A 20,958-nucleotide genomic window follows, 5' to 3' on the forward strand; every position below is an offset into this window, starting at 1 on the left:
TAATTAACTTCATGTGTTTTCTATTAATTACCTGCAATAAAGGGTTTGTTGCTGGGTGCAGTTTTCATTCCTTGTGGCCGAGTTGTTTGCTTTGGACTATCAGTCACAGGGTGAACTGTGGCTGAATATGGCCTGCGTTTCTTGGGAGGCTTTTGAAGCTTTTTGTCATTATAGTGCTTTAATAACTCAGGTATGGATATTTCAGAGTTACTGTGTAACAGAAAAATAATTTTAATTTTCTGTGCAACATAAATATAAGTAATTGAATTTTTTGTTTTATTCTTCTTAGTGTTAGTTTTAATTCCTTCCCCTAGGAGATATCTCGTTGGGTCTGTTTGAAGCAACTTCAAACCCTAAAAGAGTCAGCACTAAAACAAACAAATTTTCAGTTTTCCAGAATTTTATTGTGCCTCCATCGAACACATCTCATATCATGTCAAAGGAATTATCTATTAATCTGCAGTAAAGCTAAAACCAAATTGCATATGGTATAACTAGAAAGACTACAGACAATCTGTAGAAAAACTAGATGGTCTGCACCGCGTGGTGTAGACAAGGTATAAATCAACACAAGGTTGAAAGGGTATGTTAAACACCTCTGCTAAAACGTCAGTGCAACTACTCTGTTTGACATACCTTTTCAATCTTTGTGTTAATTTAGACCCTGTCCCCACTTCTCCGTTTTCGTTTGAAAATGCAACATTTTTGTTACGGAAATGGGTATCGTCCACACATAAACGTGTTAACAATGACCGAAAATGGAACGATTTGAAAACGCTCCCCAGAGTGGAACAATTTTAAAACAATACCCTTTTGGTGCTGTGGGGATGGACGAAAACGGAACCTTTCGAAAACAATGGCGTGATAACTCAACTTTAGTCCACTTGGCATGCGAGTACGCATGCGCCATATAACTTGTTATCGTTTTCGTATCATTTCTGCGTTTTCATGGGGTTGGTTATATCAAATGAAAACGCGTGGAAGCAGATCTTTTTGAAAACGGAACAGAAAGGTTGTGTTTTCAAACAAAAACGGATATGTGAGGACAGGGTCTTATACACAGTATGCACAGGATGACCCACTAGACTTTTATGGGGAGTCCCCCTGGGGAATGAAGTATGAAGTATCGTACCTTGCAGTCTCCTGACTGTACTGGGACATCTGAGGTGGCCCAGCTTCCATACTAAGATAGCTGGACTTGCTCTTACTGCGGTAGTTACACTGACAATTAACCTCCCTCTCGCGTGGCCCACCCCCAAGCTGGTATCGGTTCTTTTTGACACCCTGCAGTCTAGATAAAGATTGGTCTGCATGTCGAAGCCAGTCCTGAAAAAAAGGTATGATTATTCACATTCTTTGGTTTATTCAAAAAGAGTTTTTAATAACTTTGGATAATATAGCTTCCACACTGAAAATCTACAATCAGAATTCTGGACTACATAAATAGAGAAGATGATTAGAATAAATGGAGATTATGAAAGAAAACACAAAAGCCTGGTTACACTATCAAATTTTGTCGCACAACGTTGTTGTTGCACAACAACAGCTACAATTTTCATTGCAACTCTTCAATGCCTATTCAGCTTGAAATAAGGATAATTATTATATTTCAATAAGCTTTGGGTAGAAAGTGCAGAAATTTGCACAAAAGTTTCAAGCATGCTTGAATTACTTGCTACAAATTTGTAACTTGCTGCCGTGGAATCACAGCAAATTTGCAGGCTGTTTACACACGATTTTGAAATTGCAGCTTGTTGGGAAATAAAAATAGGCCATTCCAGTTATAAGCTTGCGTGCATATTGCAATAGAAACCTACCCCAACTACCAGATACAGCTCACACTATTTTAAGTGTGCTCACACTATTTTAACTTGCACCAAACGAAGCATGTGCTACATGACGGTAGTTGAGGTGGGTGCACATGCATGCTAATAGCTGGAATGGCCTATTGCTTGCATGAACAGGCCATAAACCTGCTGCCGTAAAACAAACACAAATACCGGTAGACAAAACCAGCTTTACTGTGCTATAAAAAAAAGTTCTTTTAGGGGAATGGATAAGGAGCACATACAAAGCTTTGCATAACTTACACCTTGCTGTCCATTATAACATTTACCTGAAATGTCATATTTATCCCTTGGGTATCATGTCATTAGTTAACGCAAACGTTTTTAATTGGAGAATGTGAAAGCCTTTAAGCGTGAAGCACGGAATAATCATTTCACCCTTATGCGCCTAGCATAAATTCCTTTAGAGTTCCTTTAGGTATTGGACGTCAAGAATTCGCATTTTTGAGCTACAAAACAATCTTACTGAAGTTGAAAATTGTTCAGTTGGACGAATTATTTCGATCAGAAGTTGGTGTTCAAAAAAATAAATCGTTTCTATAAAAATAATCATTCTTGTTAAGTCAAGAAGACATCTATTTTCAAAGCACATAATATTGCTACAATCCAAAATGTAAACGAATTTAATATTAGTGTTAAAGTTAGTGCTGGTGTCAAAGACTCACTTTCGTGCTCATGTCGGAAGAGCTTTTCTCCTCAGTTTCCTCCATAGATCCTTAATCTTTAATTTCAAAGGAAAAATATGCCTTTCTCCACGACCGAGCCGGAGCCATGTTCTTCTTTTACCAGAAAAAAGTAATAGTAGTCAAGCAAAACGGATTGTAAACAAAAACTTTTCGACGTCGTATTTTAGGCGCCATTTTGAAAATCGGTGAAACGATGTACCACAGGCAACCCAACATGAGATGAGTGTCTGTGGTAAAAATCCCTTCTCCTCCTCCCCCCCCCCCCCCCCCAGATTATAGCGTAAACGCAAATGAGGGGAGAAATTTATAGCAAAGGAGGTAGGAGGGCCGGAACTCAGGCTACAGAGAAGGGCACTGTCGATCTTTCCACAACAAATGAAACTTTTATTGGTACTTTGAGTGAGAGTACTAAGAGTGTAAAAACTGAAAATGTCGCAGCAAAAACATATATGACCCATAAATGACCCACTTTTTATGAGTCACATATATGATTCATAAATGACCCACTTTTTGGCTCACAAGGGGGGGGACCACGCCCACCCTGCGTACCCTCCTGTGTACGCTCCTCAAATGTACATGGAAGCTAACTTGACACCCCCCATAACGGCGGAAAGTCCATTTACAGCCTTCATTAGACATGTTATTTGTTGACAAAACTATTAAGTACTAATAAAGTTAGATCACTCCGGTATGGCATCAACCCATAAGTCAGTCCTTTTGGTAGCCAAATCCGACAATAAATGTCCCTTGGAGATACTGCAAAGGCATAAAAAAACCCTCCCTCCCACCCCCCAGAAAATTAGGTCCACTTTTTCGGATTTCACACCTCCCGAGAAAAATCCTCCAAATTATAATCAAGTTATATAAATTGCATTGCTTATCTAGAGTCTATAGTATATCCCTTATTATGTATTGTAACCTTGTCGAGAGCAAAAAAAAAAAGATTGATTACAGAGCATGATAGAAGGGGATGGGAGGGACTAAAAGGGAGGTGAGAGATGGAGGGATACTGACTGGATAAGAGGGGGCTGGGGGTAGAAGGGGGTGGGACTAAGGGGAGAGTTGGAGGGATTCTGACTGGATAAGATGGGGCTGGGGGTAGAAGGGGATGGAAGGGACTAAAAGGGAGATGAGAGATAGAGGGATACTTACTGAATAAGAGGGGGGCTGGGGGTAGAAGGGGGTGGGACTAAGGGGAGAGTTGGAGGGATTCTGACTGGATAAGATGGGGCTGGGGGTAGAAGGGGATGGAAGGGACTAAAAGGGAGATGAGAGATAGAGGGATACTTACTGAATAAGAGGGGGGCTGGGGGTAGAAGGGGGTGGGACTAAGGGGAGAGTTGGAGGGATTCTGACTGGATAAGAGGGGGCTGGGGGTAGAAGGGGATGGAAGGGACTAAAAGGGAGGTGTGAGATGGAGGGTTACTGACTGGATAAGAGGGGGGCTGGGGATAGAAGGGGATGGAAGGGACTAAAAGGGAGGTGAGAGATGGAGGGATACTGACTGGATAAGAGGGGGCTGGGGAAAGAAGGGGATGGAAGCGACTAAAAGGGAGGTGAAAGATGGAGGGATACTGACTGGATAAGAGGGGGATGAGAGGGGTTGGGGATAGAAGGGGATGAACATGACTAACAAGCAAGAAAAGGGATGGCCAGATAGTGGATGGGAGAGGGGGCAGGGGATAAGGGATAGGAAAAGGAAAGAGGTGATAGGTTTGTGGTAGTGTTGGCAAGGGTATGGTTTTGGATGATGATAATTATTCTAAAAAAAACAGCCAAGAGTAGTTTCTGTTTGTAACTGAAGTGCTTTAATGTCAAACACGTAAGCTACTTCATAAATAAAATCTCAAAATTTAAGTCTTAAATAAAATCTCTAGCTAATTGCAATTTTGTTAAAATTATATTTGTATTTGTACATTTGAATACCTGAAATTAATGGTATCATTTCCTCGGTCAAAACAACCACAACAGAACAATGACAACAGGTGCTTTTGTACAAAATGTGCACAGATAAAAATACGCTATTCTGTTTTGGGCATTAGAATTTTTGGTAATAATTCAAAGGCATTAAATATAAATCACAAATTGGCCCCTAAAAGTAAGGCTCTGATCAAACGGATCCCAATCATTAGAACTGATTGATTCGATTAAAATTCAAAAATTCAAATAAAATGCCTAATCACAGTAGATATAGGTGGGCAAGTAGCTCTGGTTGTGATCTGGGTCTCTCGATTCATATATTCAAACACTTTATGATCAACACCAGACCCGAGACCTGTTATTCCTGAATCTTAACACAATTGGCTCATGGACGGCTTAAAATTCATTTGACAGAATACAATCTGGCGACAGGTGAATCTGTGAAGTGATGATGCCTGCCTTCCACAAAGATGCACAAAGCAATGCCTTCATCAACGCTACATACTTAGGAGCAATCAACTATCTCCTTTAAGATGCGTGAATGACGCACCATATCACGGTGCCATCTAAGTGGCTTCACATTGCGCTAGCCGAGTTATCAATCGTCATTCATTCCTATGTAGCACGTGAGTGGAGAGATAGTAATGCAATCCACTCTTACATAATGGAGGGCGTCGTAATTCGTAGACCCCAGGCTCCTCGCACCGCTTAATGCCGATCGCAGGTTTAACGGCGGAATCACGTGGTCACAGCGTGCTAAGAACCAAACTCCTCACCCCGCCGGGGCTGATAGGTTGGGCATTGGATTCACGTGGTCAACACGTTCCAAGCACCAAACTCCTTCCTTCAAGCTGGTCGCAGGCTTGGGGGCGGAACCATGTGATCAATTCGAAGTAGGCTCCTCGCCCTCCTCAAAGCTGATCAGGTTTGGCGGTGGCTGGTTCTTCTTGAGGTTCGTCGCTTGTGAGAGATAGGTGTACCACATGAGGGCGACGGACTGGGATCCGCACTTGAACTTGTACGAATTGCCTGTGTCAAACAGAACGATAAGGGGTGGTTTATATTTTGTGAGCTCCTTGTAAGAACGGATGTGCTGTTTTGATCTTACCATTGACATCGTCAGTAAGCTGGAAGCATGCAGGATGGCGTGCGTCTGATTGCATGACTACGGTCCAGCCTTGGATGCAAACCACCTTCTGTGCTTCGCTCTTGAACTGCTCGAGTGAAAAGGCAAAGATAAGGTAACGGTTTATAAAATCGTTCAATGGATCACAAGGCACAAATGAGATACCGAAATAGCCTCAGCTCTTTTAATTCCCATAAAAATATCATTTGATATTGATGACTCACCCCTAATCGTCCACCTCTGCCAACCGATCGGTGTTTCGGGAGAAAGTAGTAAAGATATGCTCCATTGAGACCGACCCAAAACTTCTGCCAATAGGAGACCTAGGGAGGGTAAGACAGGGGGGAAAGCGAGGTCAAGACTTCGTATGCAAAGCAAGAGTTAGCACAACCTGGTAGAGTAGGAGAAGGGGGGATCCCTTAACATGCATTCAAGTGCACATGATTGGAAAAAGAAGGTGAGCCTCATTGAGACAGAGATTTGGGGGGGGGGGACACAGTCCGGACTTCACAAAAAAGTCAAGGGTCAGCAAATGAATTGCAAGCAAGATTAGAAAACCATAGTCTTGTTTTAGTACGACCTGAGATGGAGGTAAGAGGGGAACAGAGTGAGGTCAGCAACAGGCAGAGATTCTAGAGAATATATAGACTCCAAGGGTGTCTCGAATGCTTATGATTAAATGTTTACCACTTGGACAAAGTATATGATTTTCCCGAGAGGGCATTACAGTCTTTGTTAGGCCCGATTCATACGTCGCGATTATGCCCGATTCATACGTCGCGATTCCGCCCGATTCATACGTCGCAATCCAGCCCGATTCATACGTCGCGATTCTGCCCGATTCATACGTCGCAATCCAGCCCAATTCATACGTTGCGATTTTGCCCGATGCAAACGTCGCAATCCAGCCCGATTCATACGTCGCAATTCTAGTTTAGCGCGACTTATTTAGTGAGACATACTGTATGAATCAACGTGTTGCGTAGAACAACTGTAAAATATTTTTTTCGCTTGTTCTAAAGCGCAAGTCATAATTATTCAAATGGTAATATTTCTGAACAAGAGCTTGTGTTTTGCCATTTGTAAAGAAACTGGAAATCACAAACTTCTCGTAGTATTTAGGTATTGCAGACTACGCGCCGGTGATTCGTGGTAAATGGCCAATGGCATATGCTCTATACAGATTCTTTGCCTGTTGAGTTCAGCATTTAACCTAGTCAGAGGTAAGTACATTACACTTACTGCTAGCTTCTTGCCGTTCCGCAGACACTTTTTCCTTTTAAGAAACCCTGAAGAAACAAAATTGTGATATATGGCTAGAAAACAAATACGGTAAAAAGTATTCGGAATAAACCCACTCTTTAGATACCATAAACCATAAAATACAGTAAAACCCGCATGTAAGAACGTAAAGATTTAAGAACCTATAGGCAGAAATTTTGGATTTTAATACTCAAAAATATTAACCTACTAAGCCTAAAAATTCAAAAGGTTCTTATACTGTATGATGGGGCTTTAAAATATAAATGTGCTAAACATTTTGCTGTTACATTAAGATAAGATTACAGGTTTAACATACATACAGTACGATATATCTATAGCAAAATGGCTTATGTATTCAGTCACACTACAGTATTATGAATCCTACTGTTGACCTGTTGATAAATCAACTTGGAAAAAATAAAGAAACTAATAAGAACCTTTTGCCTTTATTGTTAGTAAGCACCCCAAAATATAAGAACCTGTTTTGCCAAACGTGAAAAAAAAACTAGGTTCTTACACGCGGGTTTTCACTGCAAGTCTTCATAATACTGAAAAAGGGGGACTACCTATAGTATTGCTGTATTGCCAGCGTGTCTGTGTTGTGGGTGGGGGATGGGTGGGTGGGTGGGTGGGGAGTGACCCCCTACCGCATCTTTTTCCTTAAAGCAAGTCACATGCCACAACTGTTGGTACCCAAGCATCCAATAAAGCATTGCACCTAGCAACTAGCTGCTGAACAATGATAAATGAAACGAGAAATGCCCTAAAGAAGGCCAATCACGCCACCCTTTTATGCTCCCGCTCAATGGCGATTCCATAAAGAATCCATTTTCATCGGCTAATTTAAGTAAGTTATTGAAGAACATTAAATAAAGTATCAGTCTTCAATAGTGGATGGTTATTTTGAAGTTTTCTTGCAAAGAAACCGTTGCATTTTCAGTCACAAACAATAACAAAGGAGAAGTTGATCGACATTCTTTAATACACTCAGAATGGACTTTACCTTCGACTAGGAATTCAGACTGGTGCATAAACAGGTTGGACTCTTCACTCTCGTACATCCCACTAAACAAAAAGACAAGTAACGTCAACAACAACAAATGGTATGACAAACCAACCAACGACCATCATCCTACCTCCCCTTTTCCAGGGAAAGCTCAGAATCTCGTCCATTGACTATAGGAAAATTATAAAGAAGAATATATGTCAGCGCATGCATACAATTATTACGACTTGTTTAAAAAAAAAGTCTAACAAAGACTTAACATGAATCAGCAGAAATATGGGAGGATTATGAAAATATTCTTCTTGACAATTGCGACTACTCTCGACTGCTCTAAATAGAAAGATAGCAAGGGAAAAGGGCCTATGGAATTTGCGAAGAGATGAATGTCACTATGGCGAGGTGAGGGCTCTCCCGTCACCTTAGAGTTTATACCTAGTATACCAGATCCTTGGTCGTCTAAAATACTATCGTCCAGAAGATTTCGTGATCCGGTGCTGCTTGCAATACTTGCAATACTGCAAACACAACATGACTACTGTTAATTAAAAGAAAGCTCTTTGATAACAATAACAGTAACAGTAACCAGATTCGTCCAAACACATCTGCATATCTGGGTCAAACATAAGGATATTTTACCGTACGATTTGTGAATCGAACCGTAGCCAGGGGGACGAACCCCACCACCCCCCCCCCCCCCCCCACCACCACCACCCAGCTTAAAGGTCCACTCAAAAATATATAACGTTTGCTTGGATATACCGTGCAAATCAATATGTCTTTAAAATGACTATAATTTTTTTAATAATTATCTTTATTATTATCGATGTTAGAAAGCAACCCATTAATAACATTTTGAATACAAGATTGGATTTATTTGAAGTATTGATTACCTAATGTAATAAGGCGAAGAGAGGGGTATACCGGAAATTTGGTCCGCTGAAATGGAAAAACCAACCACCTCGCTCAAAACCCTGGCTAGGGGCCTGTATCGTCAGTGTCCACTTTTACCCTCTCAAATAAAACCACACTTTATCAATAGAAAAGCCTATAAAAAATCTCATCCAAATAACCCGCGTCCTAAGATATTGGGACCAAAATAACCCGCGTCCTAAGATATTGGGACTACGAAGCGGGCATTTTTAGCACTGTTTGGAACACAGTTAATTCCTCCTATGGTGCCCCTCGGGTTACGACACACACACATCCGCGATAACCAAAGTGTAAACTTTTTTTGAAATAGGTGTATATCAAGTAGATAATACAAAAAAAATTAAAAGTGAAAAAAATAATTATGATACATAACTAAGAATCAGTTGTCAAAGACACGTGCTTAAAAAGGAAGGTCTTGACCTTGGATTTAATCATACTCAATTCTTTTCAATTCCGGAGTTCTAGTGGGAGGGAGTTCCATATAGCTGGTGCACTCACGGAAAAGTCTCTAGAGCCTAGGTCTTAAGTTTAAAAGAGGGCTGTACTAAAACAGACTAATTTGAAGAACGAAGACTGCGCTTTGGTTTATAGGGAGTTAGAAGGTCTTTCATATAGGCTGGAGCAGTTTCATTAAGGGATTTAAAAGTTAGAAGAAGGAGTTTAAAATCTATTCTTTCTTTGATGGGTAGCCAGTGTAATGCACCAGTCAATTGAAACCACGGCACCCCGACCCGTGTCGCTGTTAAAACCATCGATACATGGCCCCGGTGTTTTCCGATAACGTCCCATTATCGAAAGCCATACCTTCCTTTGAGCTGCCATGTTCAGTGAACGAAACTTCGGCGGGAAAAAGCGTATGCATACTACACCCGCTTTCGGGCCCTCTCTAGTATTTTCACCACAGGCTACCCCAAATTTAAAAATCAACAGACATCGATAGATAGAGAGTAAACTATATTTTTTTCAGTCAATACTATCAGAGATTTAGATTTGCAAGCATCTTTGTTGAAAAATAATAAATTGAATACGCCGGGGACGCAACTTCCAGTTCAGCGTTAATTCCCTGCCCCCTTTCCCGGCCTGTTGTGGGCTTCTGTTAAAACCCCGGCCCCCCCGGTGGACTACAGGTGTTAAATCTCCCGCATGACCGCGTTACTTCCCCGGTATGCCCCGGGGGTCGGGGGGCCAGGCTGTAAGAAGTCGCGCCGCAGAGTTCTGAACATAAATAAAAAAATAAATTTGGGTAGCTAATCGCTTTCCTTGCAGCTGAGAAGCTGAATTACGAGAGCGCAGATTCAGACGTGGTCGAGTTGAAGGCACATGAAGGCGCCTCAGGCAGCCGGCATACAACTCATGTCTGACCACGGATCACAGCTAAGATCGAAATTGTTGGTTTTGTGGAGGGATGAAAACCGGAGAACCCGGAGAAAAACCCTCGGAGCAAAGGTAAGACCAACTAACTCTACTCACGTCGGAACCGGGAATCGAACCCAGAACCCAGTGGTGAGAGGCACAGGCACTACAGAGCAACGCTCTGCCAACTGCGCCACCTAGGCTCCCATATTGTAGTTTAGAGATTTGCTTTCGATCAAGGCCAGTGAGAAAATAGTTACAATTGTCTAGTTTAGAAGAAATAAAAGCGTGTATAAGAATCTAGCATTGACAAAAGTAAATAAACTCTCTAATTTTCGCAATATTTCGCAGATGGAAAAAGGAAGATTGGCATATTGAAGTCACTTGTTTGTCCATGGTCAAAGTGTTATCGAAAAATACACCTATGTTTTTTGCATTCATTGGAGAGGAAATAACCTCTTTATTTTACTATGTGATCCTTATGTGATAAGGAGAGATCAATGTTTACCTTAACGAATCCAGCGAAGGAGCCCCGACAGTCTGCAAAACACTAAAAATGCAGAATAAAGTTAAAATACTTGTAGGTAGTATATAAGAAATGAAAATATACAGTGCATACAGGATTGAGCTATTTCTATTTGCCTTTTAAAAGAATGTCGATCAACCACTCCATTGTTATTGACTACATTTGTAAATACAATTGTCTTTTTTGCAAGAAAAAAAAAGTCATGATACTTTATTGACAATATATAATTCAAAATATCTCAGTTACTTGCTTGAGTTAGCCGATTTAGAAATGGATGCCTTTTGTGACTCAGGGCTTCTTAAGGAAAAGTAAATGTTGAGCATCTTCAGGAGTAATTGGCTTAATTTCTGTCATATTTTTCTCCTAAAAAGGATCTAGTGTGGGATGGAAGACATGGGATGGGGCAAGCGCTGCTGCCAACAAAACACACTGGAAGCATTCTGTGTAGGCCTAATGTGCCACTAGGTACAAAGATAGGTGAACTGTTCTTACTTACTTTGTGCCCAAGCTATAAGCCTTTCTGTGGCCTGGGACAAACTTGCTGACTTGTGAAGTGCTGGCTTTGGGGCTTACTGGATATGCTGAAAAGGTATAAAAACGAACAAAGGGTCAAATGTTGTCATCCGATGCACGCACAATGGTTGCACCCTTATTGCCAGGTTTGCTTGCTAGACAATGAGTTTAAAGGTTAAAGTTGAGGGTGCATTTGTTTTAAACAAAAAATCAAAGAAAATGAGAGATACATTTAAGTGGTTGGAGGTATTTATTTATTTTTACTTACTTGATAGGCTTTCTCTTGATCGGGACAGATTGACTCCACTTGTTGCCTCACCAGATGACTTCACACTTTTTGGCTCGATTTGCAATGAAAGTCTGCAGGCAAAGGAAAACAACTTCGATGTCAAAAACATAATTTTTTGATAAACTAAAAAAGACGTACCTATGTACAAGTCACAGACAAGTGATCTTACAGGGTTTTCCACTTGCAGACTGGTTTTGAGGTTAAAAATCAACCTTGAGCCCTTCCTTACACATACCTGTAATTGTTATCCTCTAGAAATTTCTGCAACTCTTCTATATAGTTCATGGAATCCAAGTACTTTTGTATATGTGGCTGGGTCTCTAGACAGTCTGAAGGCAAAATTGCTTTATATAAATTCATGGAATTGAGCAACTTTTGTAAATATTTAAGGTATCTCTAACCAACCTATGTCAAAAGAATAAATAAAAGAATTAAGATGTCATTGGGAAGAGCGAACAAAGCAACAACAACAGAATCAGCAGATAAACAACAGAAAATACAAAAAGATGTGAAATGCAGTTTTATGGATTATCTTTAATATGGTAGATGTTTAATATTGGTGTAGATACAGATAAAGAACAATATAATGAGTGTAATGTCAAGCAAGGGCGTAAATTTGACTGTTACTTCTTTGATGCCACAGTCAAGCTGTTGTCTATCAGCAAGTCAGCTCTAATCTCTAACCCAAGCTATGTTACATCAATGCAGCCTTACTTTGAAGTATTTTTAAACTCACCATAATGGGACTGTTGAAATTCTGCTATTATTCTTATAATATCATTCATCTGAAAAGAGATTTAGTTTAATACACTAGGCACATATACTAAAAGATAATGATTGCTCCCAGCACTCCCAGCATCAAATAATACTTACCTATCATACAAATTCTAATTGCCAATGAAAAGAATAGTGAGAATAGAGTGAGAATAGTGTATAATAGTTAAATCGCAAGGGCCCATAAGTACATAAATTATAATCTTTAACTTATACATACTGTATATACCTTTCTAGTCCTTTCATTATCAAGACCCCCTGTGTTTGGATGGATGGTATCAATGTACATCAAGTCTGTCAAATACATCCCTAGAAAATGAAAATCATTCTTAAACACAAATAACATACAGACCAAAGTCATTTCTTTGCTCTTTTCATGCCAGGTTGACCGGCTGGGTGTCCCTCACCTACAGTAAATGTGGTATACAGGGTAGCCTGTGGTATACAGGTTGCCTAGCTGGGTGTCACTCACCTAAATGTGGTATACAGGGTAGCCTGTGGTATACAGGTTGCCTTGCTGGGTGTCACTCACCTAAATGTGGTATACAGGGTAGCCTGTGGTATACAGGTTGCCTTTCTGGGTGTCACTCACCTAAATGTGGTATACAGGGTAGCCTGTGGTATACAGGTTGCCTTGCTGGGTGTCACTCACCTAAATGTGGTATACAGGGTAGCCTGTGGTATACAGGTTGCCTTGCTGGGTGTCACTCACATAAATGTGGTATACAGGGTAGCCTGTGGTATACAGGTTGCCTAGCTGGGTGTCACACACCTAAATGTGGTATACAGGGTAGCCTGTGGTATACAGGTTGCCTTGCTGGGTGTCACTCACCTAAGTGTGGTATACAGGGTAGCCTGTGGTATACAGGTTGCCTTGCTGGGTGTCACTCACCTAAATGTGGTATACAGGGTAGCCTGTGGTATACAGGTTGCCTTGCTGGGTGTCACTCACCTAAATGTGGTATACAGGATGCCTTGCTGGGTGTCACTCACCTAAATGTGGTATACAGGGTAGCCTGTGGTATATAGGTTGCCTTGCTGGGTGTCACTCACCTAAATGTGGTATACAGGGTAGCCTGTGGTATACAGGTTGCCTTGCTGGGTGTCACTCACCTAAATGTGGTATACAGGGTAGCCTGTGGTATAAAGGTTGCCTTGCTGGGTGTCACTCACCTAAATGTGGTATACAGGTAGCCTGTGGTATACAGGTTGCCTTGCTGGGTGTCACTCACCTAAATGTGGTATACAGGGTAGCCTGTGGTATACAGGTTGCTTGCTGGGTGTCACTCACCTAAATGTGGTATACAGGGTAGCCTGTGGTATACAGGTTGCCTTGCTGGGTGTCACTCACCTAAATGTGGTATACAGGTTGCCTTGCTGGGTGTCAATCACCTAAATGTGGTATACAGGTTGCCTAGCTGGGTGTCACCCACCTAAATGTGGTATACAGGGTAGCCTGTGGTATACAGGTTGCCTTGCTGGGTGTCACTCACCTAAATGTGGTATACAGGGTAGCCTGTGGTATACAGGTTGCCTTTCTGGGTGTCACTCACCTAAATGTGGTATACAGGGTAGCCTGTGGTATACAGGTTGCCTTGCTGGGTGTCACTCACCTAAATGTGGTATACAGGGTAGCCTGTGGTATACAGGTTGCCTTGCTGGGTGTCACTCACCTAAATGTGGTATACAGGGTAGCCTGTGGTATACAGGTTGCCTTGCTGGGTGTCACTCACCTAAATGTGGTATACAGGGTAGCCTGTGGTATACAGGTTGCCTTGCTGGGTGTCACTCACCTAAATGTGGTATACAGGGTAGCCGAGTGCTGTTCAGGTGGTCTCTCAGTTTTTTCCTAACCACACAGAAATAAATAACATAGCAATTTCAGAGCTGATAAAGTAATTCTTAACTATGATGAGTGAGATTTATCTATCTTGATAACACATCTGTATCAAATAATTTCAGAGAGGACTATGGAATTTTTAGTCATGAGTGTGATAAATCTATCTGATAATCATTCATGCGTGATTACAGAATTTCCTCAAGCCCCAAATGGAAGGAGAACATATTAAAAGTTAATAGGGATAAATCACTTTTTTAAAAGAGAGGAGGGAAGGCACAGGTGGGGCACCCCATCCACCCCCCTCTGCTTTCTAAGTTCTGCTACTGCATTTACATGGCAACTATGGGTGTCTTCCTTCCTTAGGGTTACTTATGGCCTCTGATGAGCCCTTTATCAGTAACAGCCTGAGAATCGGTAGCGATCCCTAACCAAGAAGTCTAGCATAGGAACATGTCACATAGTTGTCTAAGACAGATCTTAACAGCCAAATCTAAGAAGGATATCTCATCCATTTTACATTGTCATACCTGTCAACTCTCCCTCATTAGACGGGAGTCTCAAGATTTTGGACCCCTTCTCCCGCTCTTCCATGTTGAGCACAAAACCTCCCGCTTTTTAGCGATTTTTATCACTTCCAAAAAAAAAATTCTAAAGAAAATCGTCATTTTGCCTATTTTCTATTAAAATATTTGAAACCGTAATTCCCTTGCCTAGCACAATTTATCTTACACCCTAGTGAGATCTATAAGTGGATTTGTTCGCTAGAGCTTTCTATACGGCAAACGCCTGCAAGGTTAAACCCACCCCTCCCCAAAAAAATGAATATACCCACTCAAACAATTCTCAAGCCTTGAGATTTTCGGAGTTTGACCAGTATGCATTGTTTACAACTGTATTGAGAGGTAAAGCCTAGTACAACCATTACATTAAGTACCATGAGAGAGGTTGAACAAACCTGTTTTGATCTTCTGATAACAAATCTTCAAGCTTTTCGAATATAGTGTGGTCTCTTCTGGATAATTGCTGAAACAAAAAACAAAGATTCTGATTGAAAAAGTGGTCTGATATTGAGGTCTTGACTGCATAGCCCAATGCTTGTACAGACCAAGCAAGCAAGCAAGGTAAATTTAGCTTAAAAATTGTGCTTTGAAGACTTCAGCTTTTGTACAAATATCAATTTAGCTTGGGCCAGTAAACAAACACACTCACAAGCCTTCAATTCAAAAATCAAATAAGATTTTTTTTTTACATGTTGCCATGAATCTGTCCTACTTTTAGGAAGGACAAACTACTGTAAGTGACTATTCACACATGTTCCATGTATGTGTAAGTCCTGATTTTGTGTGTGTGGGGGTGGGGGGGGGGGTGGGAGATAGGGGGGGGGGAGGGGGAAGGTGGGTGTCTAATAATAACCTTAGGTAAATATGTTAAATAGAGCCTTGTCAATAATGATATCGCAACATACCTCCCACGTCTGATTAAGTCGATATACAGGTGCACTCTGTAGTCCAGCAATGACCGCTTTTAGTGAATGCAGATTGTTCATCTCGTATAATCTCTGCAGAGTCACAAAAGTACTCACAGTAAGAAAAACGAGAAGATAGGTGAGAATACATTAACAATCATAATTACACTAGGCAGCCCAGGAACAATGGCAGTTTCTGGTGCAGGGTCAACAGGGCCGGATTTTTTTTTTATTAGGGCACAACAATGTATGCCAGTAACAAAAACAATGGAATTTTTGTATCTCTAAACCATTATCTCAGTGACTTTCTAGAAGCATTATGTTTAAACTTAGACAATTTAAATGTACATGGAGCAAGAACTGCTTAAAAAATTCATAGATAAAACAATTGGTTATTTTGGCTAGGGCTGGGCCCTTTTTGTGCGATGTACCCCATAACACAATGTTACTGACCTTTGCAATTCTAATAAAATGTGACATAACAGCTACTCTTGTCTTCAGCTTCTTGGCATTCAGAATTTCTCTCACAACCCAAAAACTAACCTATAAAATAGAAAATATTAGAACAAAATGGGGGATTCTTCTTAAAATGAAGAATCTTACAGCACAGCCAGTAAAACCATGAACAGTACTGTACATATATAAAAAAATTGGAACATAAAGGGGGATTCCTCTTACAATAAAGAATCATATAAAATGTCTCAGGAAGTATAAATTGACTATATATTCTTGCTTGTGATTTGTAAGACAACAAACATTCCACAAATATTTTAAGGTGTTCAAGTTTATATGTAAAAGAATAAAAAAAAAACAAATAAAAAAACATGCTTACATGGTTAAACCTTTTTGTTAAGGCAACAACATTTGGGGATTGAACAGACTTGTTCTTCTTGGTCCAGCCACAAGATGAGAATTCCTTGGATTGACACAAATTATATCAGTTTCAGTTTCAGTTTATTTTTTTGTCACTTAATACATTTTTTTTAAATAAAGATAATAATATAATAATTTACATAGTGTGACAAGGAGGACCGTAAGAAACTGCAAGGCTTATACGAGACGGAGCTCCTAAATCTTAACAGAAAATACATATTTGATAGTTCGGACAGTCAGATTAATTATATAAATATTTGTTAGGAGAGCTTTCATATTTTTTCCACACTTATATAAAAAACACACACACACACAAACAAAAATCAAGAAAGAAAAAAAAATTAAGAGTTAATAAGAGAAGTCTTTAACTTATTACAGAAAGAGTTAAGCGTTTTGGCAGACTGAATATCAGAAGACAATGAATTGAAATATTTAGGTCCCTGATGTCTTAACGCAAACTTATGTATATTTTTGTTCTAAACTTTGAAATATATAACAAGTTAGAGCTTCTCGTGTAATAATCGTGAATTTAAGAGTTCAATTGAAATATCCTGTTAAATGTTTGGGGAAGTAACCTATTTTTAAATTGATACATTAACTTACCTATTTGAAATAATAATAAATAATTGAATTTCAATATGTTTAGATTCCTATATATCGGATCAGTGTGTGCATCATAGGATGCTCCAACAATTATATACGTATTGCTCGTTTTTGGAGCATGAGAATACGATTTAAATTAGATGAGATATATTGGATATATATATGGATAGATATATGATATATGGATATAGATATAGATATATAGATATATGGATATATTAGATATATATAGATTTGACGAGCTTTGCAAGACTATGTTTGCTACAGTAAGGGCACGGAAATCAGGCAAACTCAATTTTTGAAAATTAGAGAAAATCTGGGTATCCTTCTGCTTATTTGGAAACTCATTGCATTCCCTAACCTACACTTCCACACAATTGGTCATTGGAAGAATTAGTAGATGTATGGTACAGATAACTTCAATGAATAAAATGTCCAGATTCTAAAGGGCACATTTCAAGAAACTGGTGTACTGTACCACTACCGTTGCTATGGTCTACATCATGGAGTTACCTCAGGTTGAATAGATTTAAAGACAGCAAGATCCATGTATGTCAGCTGCCTCTATAGATACAATGAAAAATATGTAAAAAAAAACTGTACAGTTTCAGATTATTTTTTTGGTCACTAAAAGTATTTTTTTGAAATTGATTATAGATAATTATTATGCTTTTACAGAGTGTGACAAGGAGGCCCATAGGAAACCACAAGGCTCATACGAGATGGAACTCCTAAATCTTAATAAAAGTACATATTTGAAAGTACGGAAAGTGAGGTTAATCATTGCTTATTGGGGAGCTCAGCAACTGGCGAGCAAGTCTAATCTTGGTATCGCATATGGGGAAAGCTGATTTTGTGTGTCCACACAACAGGTTTCCCAGTCGGCTGATTTGTATTTTGATTTCATGCTGATCAGCAGTCTTTTTAACGCATGCGTGAGTTTCATATAGTCCATTTTTCGTATCCACACCACAGGCTTCCCAGTCAGCTGATTTGTATTTTGGTTTCATATTGATCAGCTGCGTTTCAGCGCATGCGCGACTTTCATATAGTGGATGTGATTTTTTGTGTCCACACCACAGGTTTCCCTGTCGGCTGATTTGTATTTTGATTTCATATCGATCAGTAGTGTTTTTAGTGCATGCGCAAATTTCATATAGTGGATGCATTTTTTTGTGTCCACACACAGGTTTCCCAGTTGGCTGATTTGTATTTTGATTTCATACTGGTCAGCGGTCTTTTTCGAGAGCCCCTGTACTGAAACATGTTTGTCCCGTCCTCCGAGCATTTATTTCTATTAGAAACTTCTAGTTTAAATATTAGTTTGGGGATTAACAGCAACAAAACAGTGGATGAGAGGGCTCAGTGGTGGGTCCTAGCCACCAATGGCATAACTATTGAGCACAGGGATCATTTTGCTGAAAACAAAACCACCTCTTTATCTGCCACTGTAACAAACAGCTTTATGCAAAAAGAACATGTCCGGCAGATCTCAGAGCTCTACAAATAGGGGAGAAGAGGGGAGGGATGGAAACAAAAGAAAGTATTGGATAATCTTTACTCACAGCAAAGTTGTCTGGAGTAACCTTAGTGATGTCAAACACCACCGCATCATAGTTCTTGATAGCATCGACTTCATCGTCCGTTACCTTTAAAGTCAATCAATAAAACAACACTACTTAGCTGTCCTTTAAAATGCTGTGTCTATCATTCTTTTCTGTTTTAATACAAAATCAATGTGGTAATATTTTGTTGATAATGATCCAAGAGATGAGGAAATTTATTCTCAAGATAGATGTTTTTTTTTTGTATATATAAAACCATATATACCTCTTGGGATTCATTGCTGCTGGTACTACTGAAGTCTTCATCAATAATGTTGATATGTGGTGCTTTGTTTGGCCTAAGAGAAAGATGCTGGATCTCTCGCTTGTTTGTACTCTTCTCAGTCATTTCACAGTCTCCCCTGTAATAGATTATTCTGTATTTAGTAAAAAGGCACATTAGTTCCCTAGAGTTCCAGATTTGCACTTCAACTAAAAACAGGGCCAATGGTTACGGATTTTTGGGAGATTTGCTGGATTATTGAAATTAACAATAAACATTTTAGACAGTTGACTCAAAAGCTTTTTTACATCAACTATTAGAAACATAGAAAGGTTATTGCAAGGCCTGGTAAGAATTCACAGATTAACTGTGAATGTGATAAATCACTTTTTGCTACAAATTGTATAAGCAGAAATACTATACAGATAGCTATGCATGGATAGAAAATGGATCATCAAAAGCACTCAATCTTTATATTCTTGCTTAAGAAGCCCTCACCCCCTCCCAACCCCCCCCCCCCCATAAACCACCAACCCCTTATCTTGAAAATTTTGAGTCCTCTGACAATACAGTACAATAAACATCACATAATGGACTACATGTATGATAGTTTTAAATACTTGACCAAAACCCCTTCAAAACGCCATATCAACACTAGAACAAATAAACAATTTCAATCATAATAAAACTTAAACATTTCTCGTGTGCGATGGTTGTAAGATTCCCAGTAAATAAATTGTCAATACATAATCCTACTTACTATAATAATAGAATCAAATTATGATGGGGTTTGCCGAAGATTAGGCAGGCTTATGGTATCTATTTTCTTATGCAGTTTAGACGACAAAACGTGTGACGAAACTTATTCATGTGAAAACGGAATAAGGAAAATCACGGAAGATAAGTACTTGATTGATTTCAAGTAAATTTCTCAGGAAATACAAAACTGTTTACACTTTTAGTAATTTCATTTTACTCCCATGATGAAAACATTTCGCATAATAATAAGACAAATCTCCTTGGCGATCCAAAAAAACAATAAGTAAATAAAACCCACAAAATCGGGTAATCTATACCGACAGGATAAGTATATAGACTCAATAATAATGTCGGGTTAAGAGTGATACACACAAAAAAACATGCTTAATTAAAGCGACTTTGCACAAATAAAATTTTATTTTCGAAAATATTTCAATTTACAACATAACTAGATCAATAATATATTTTTTGTGATGCTCAGCGTGAGTTGTAAAGTATTTGAGGTGAGCATGTTTGGCCCGACATCTGCAAAGAATTTTACATTTTCCACCAACCTTTCAGTTTCAACCAGTAGATCCTTCCTTAGAGGTAAGAGAGCTTGAAGTTAAATTCCCTAGGTAATCTTTATGGGTCAGTGGACGAAGAATAGTATTATGGATGATTCGAGATCATTCCTGTGCAAATTCCTTGACGGAGCCATTATTACAAGCCAGCCCTCCAAAGTTTTGCATATTAAGCTCGGTTCAAAAGGCTTGCTTCAAGAGCTATTCGCCCCTACAACAGAGATAGAAATTGTTGATATAAAACATTTCATTAAAACCTCTACCTTATACTCTAGGCTAATATCCATCAACAAAGCTGTCAAATCACCTCTTCGTGTCTGGTTTTCTCATCGGTCGTGTGTACGTTTGAAACCAACCCCAAATAATGCCGGCTTTCTTTAGGGATTTTCGACTCTTGCATAAAAAAGGAAGTCTCAAGCAAGATGTAGGTGTTTTAAATGGCGAAGTACTGATGTTTCCTACCGGAAAGGGTTATCCAAATCGGTGAAAAATAAACATCTACACGTGACGGTGGACCGACATCGTGTTGCAATATATTCATTTCTCGTTGACTTAGTGCCAAAGTCTAATAATAAAGAGAAAGCGAATAAAGAAACTATGTTCTCTCTCCAAAAACATCAAGACATCATTGGATGGGGGTAACAAACAAAGCCTATACATAATATTTCAAAACTCACCTTACGCCAGCTGAAAAAGCCCGTCTCAAATGAAAACAAACCAAAAATTTTTCGTAGTAAACGTAAGAAACAGCGCATGTGCGAAAAATTCGTGATAGTTCCGGATCATATTCGACAG

The 20,958-nt window shown here is 39.5% G+C and overlaps 2 protein-coding genes across 6 annotated transcripts in view; both read right to left on the reverse strand.

Annotated features, from left to right (window-relative positions):
- The window catches only part of LOC116611688, a 30,013-nt gene extending 27,270 nt beyond the window's left edge, over positions 1 to 2,743 (reverse strand). For all 3 annotated transcript variants that reach the window (XM_048731370.1, XM_032372155.2, XM_032372154.2), the window contains exons 1-3: positions 2,513 to 2,743; positions 1,133 to 1,326; positions 32 to 210 (exon numbers count right to left, since the gene is read on the reverse strand). In XM_048731370.1, coding sequence (XP_048587327.1) covers positions 32 to 210; positions 1,133 to 1,326; positions 2,513 to 2,557 — 418 coding nt within the window. In that variant the 5' untranslated portion in view covers positions 2,558 to 2,743. The remainder of the gene's footprint in view (positions 1 to 31; positions 211 to 1,132; positions 1,327 to 2,512) is intronic.
- A 1,575-nt stretch (positions 2,744 to 4,318) lies between these two features.
- Positions 4,319 to 20,917, reverse strand: LOC5503906 (ras-specific guanine nucleotide-releasing factor RalGPS2). 3 transcript variants are annotated; one of them, XM_032372140.2, is made up of 24 exons: positions 20,841 to 20,878; positions 20,626 to 20,728; positions 20,155 to 20,374; positions 18,845 to 18,980; positions 18,580 to 18,663; positions 17,528 to 17,578; positions 16,371 to 16,454; positions 15,992 to 16,081; positions 15,539 to 15,631; positions 15,029 to 15,096; positions 14,027 to 14,082; positions 12,463 to 12,542; positions 12,196 to 12,244; positions 11,695 to 11,788; positions 11,439 to 11,530; positions 11,154 to 11,238; positions 10,640 to 10,681; positions 8,281 to 8,363; positions 7,979 to 8,018; positions 7,846 to 7,907; positions 6,822 to 6,868; positions 5,804 to 5,902; positions 5,562 to 5,667; positions 4,319 to 5,482 (listed from the first exon to the last, which is right to left on the reverse strand). In XM_032372140.2, the coding sequence occupies exons 4-24, from the start codon at positions 18,965 to 18,967 to the stop codon at positions 5,337 to 5,339; spliced, it is 1,674 nt and encodes a 557-aa protein (XP_032228031.2). In that variant the 5' UTR covers positions 18,968 to 18,980; positions 20,155 to 20,374; positions 20,626 to 20,728; positions 20,841 to 20,878; the 3' UTR covers positions 4,319 to 5,336. The 3 variants fall into 3 exon arrangements, with proteins under 3 accessions (XP_032228031.2, XP_032228030.2, XP_032228032.2); XM_032372139.2 differs by lacking the exon at positions 20,626 to 20,728 and having other exon boundaries at positions 20,841 to 20,917; XM_032372141.2 differs by lacking the exons at positions 20,626 to 20,728; positions 20,841 to 20,878 and adding an exon at positions 20,471 to 20,607.
- Between the last annotated feature and the right edge of the window lie 41 nt (positions 20,918 to 20,958).

This window comes from Nematostella vectensis, chromosome 8, assembly GCF_932526225.1.
Source record: "Nematostella vectensis chromosome 8, jaNemVect1.1, whole genome shotgun sequence".
Classification (NCBI taxonomy): domain Eukaryota; kingdom Metazoa; phylum Cnidaria; class Anthozoa; order Actiniaria; family Edwardsiidae; genus Nematostella; species Nematostella vectensis.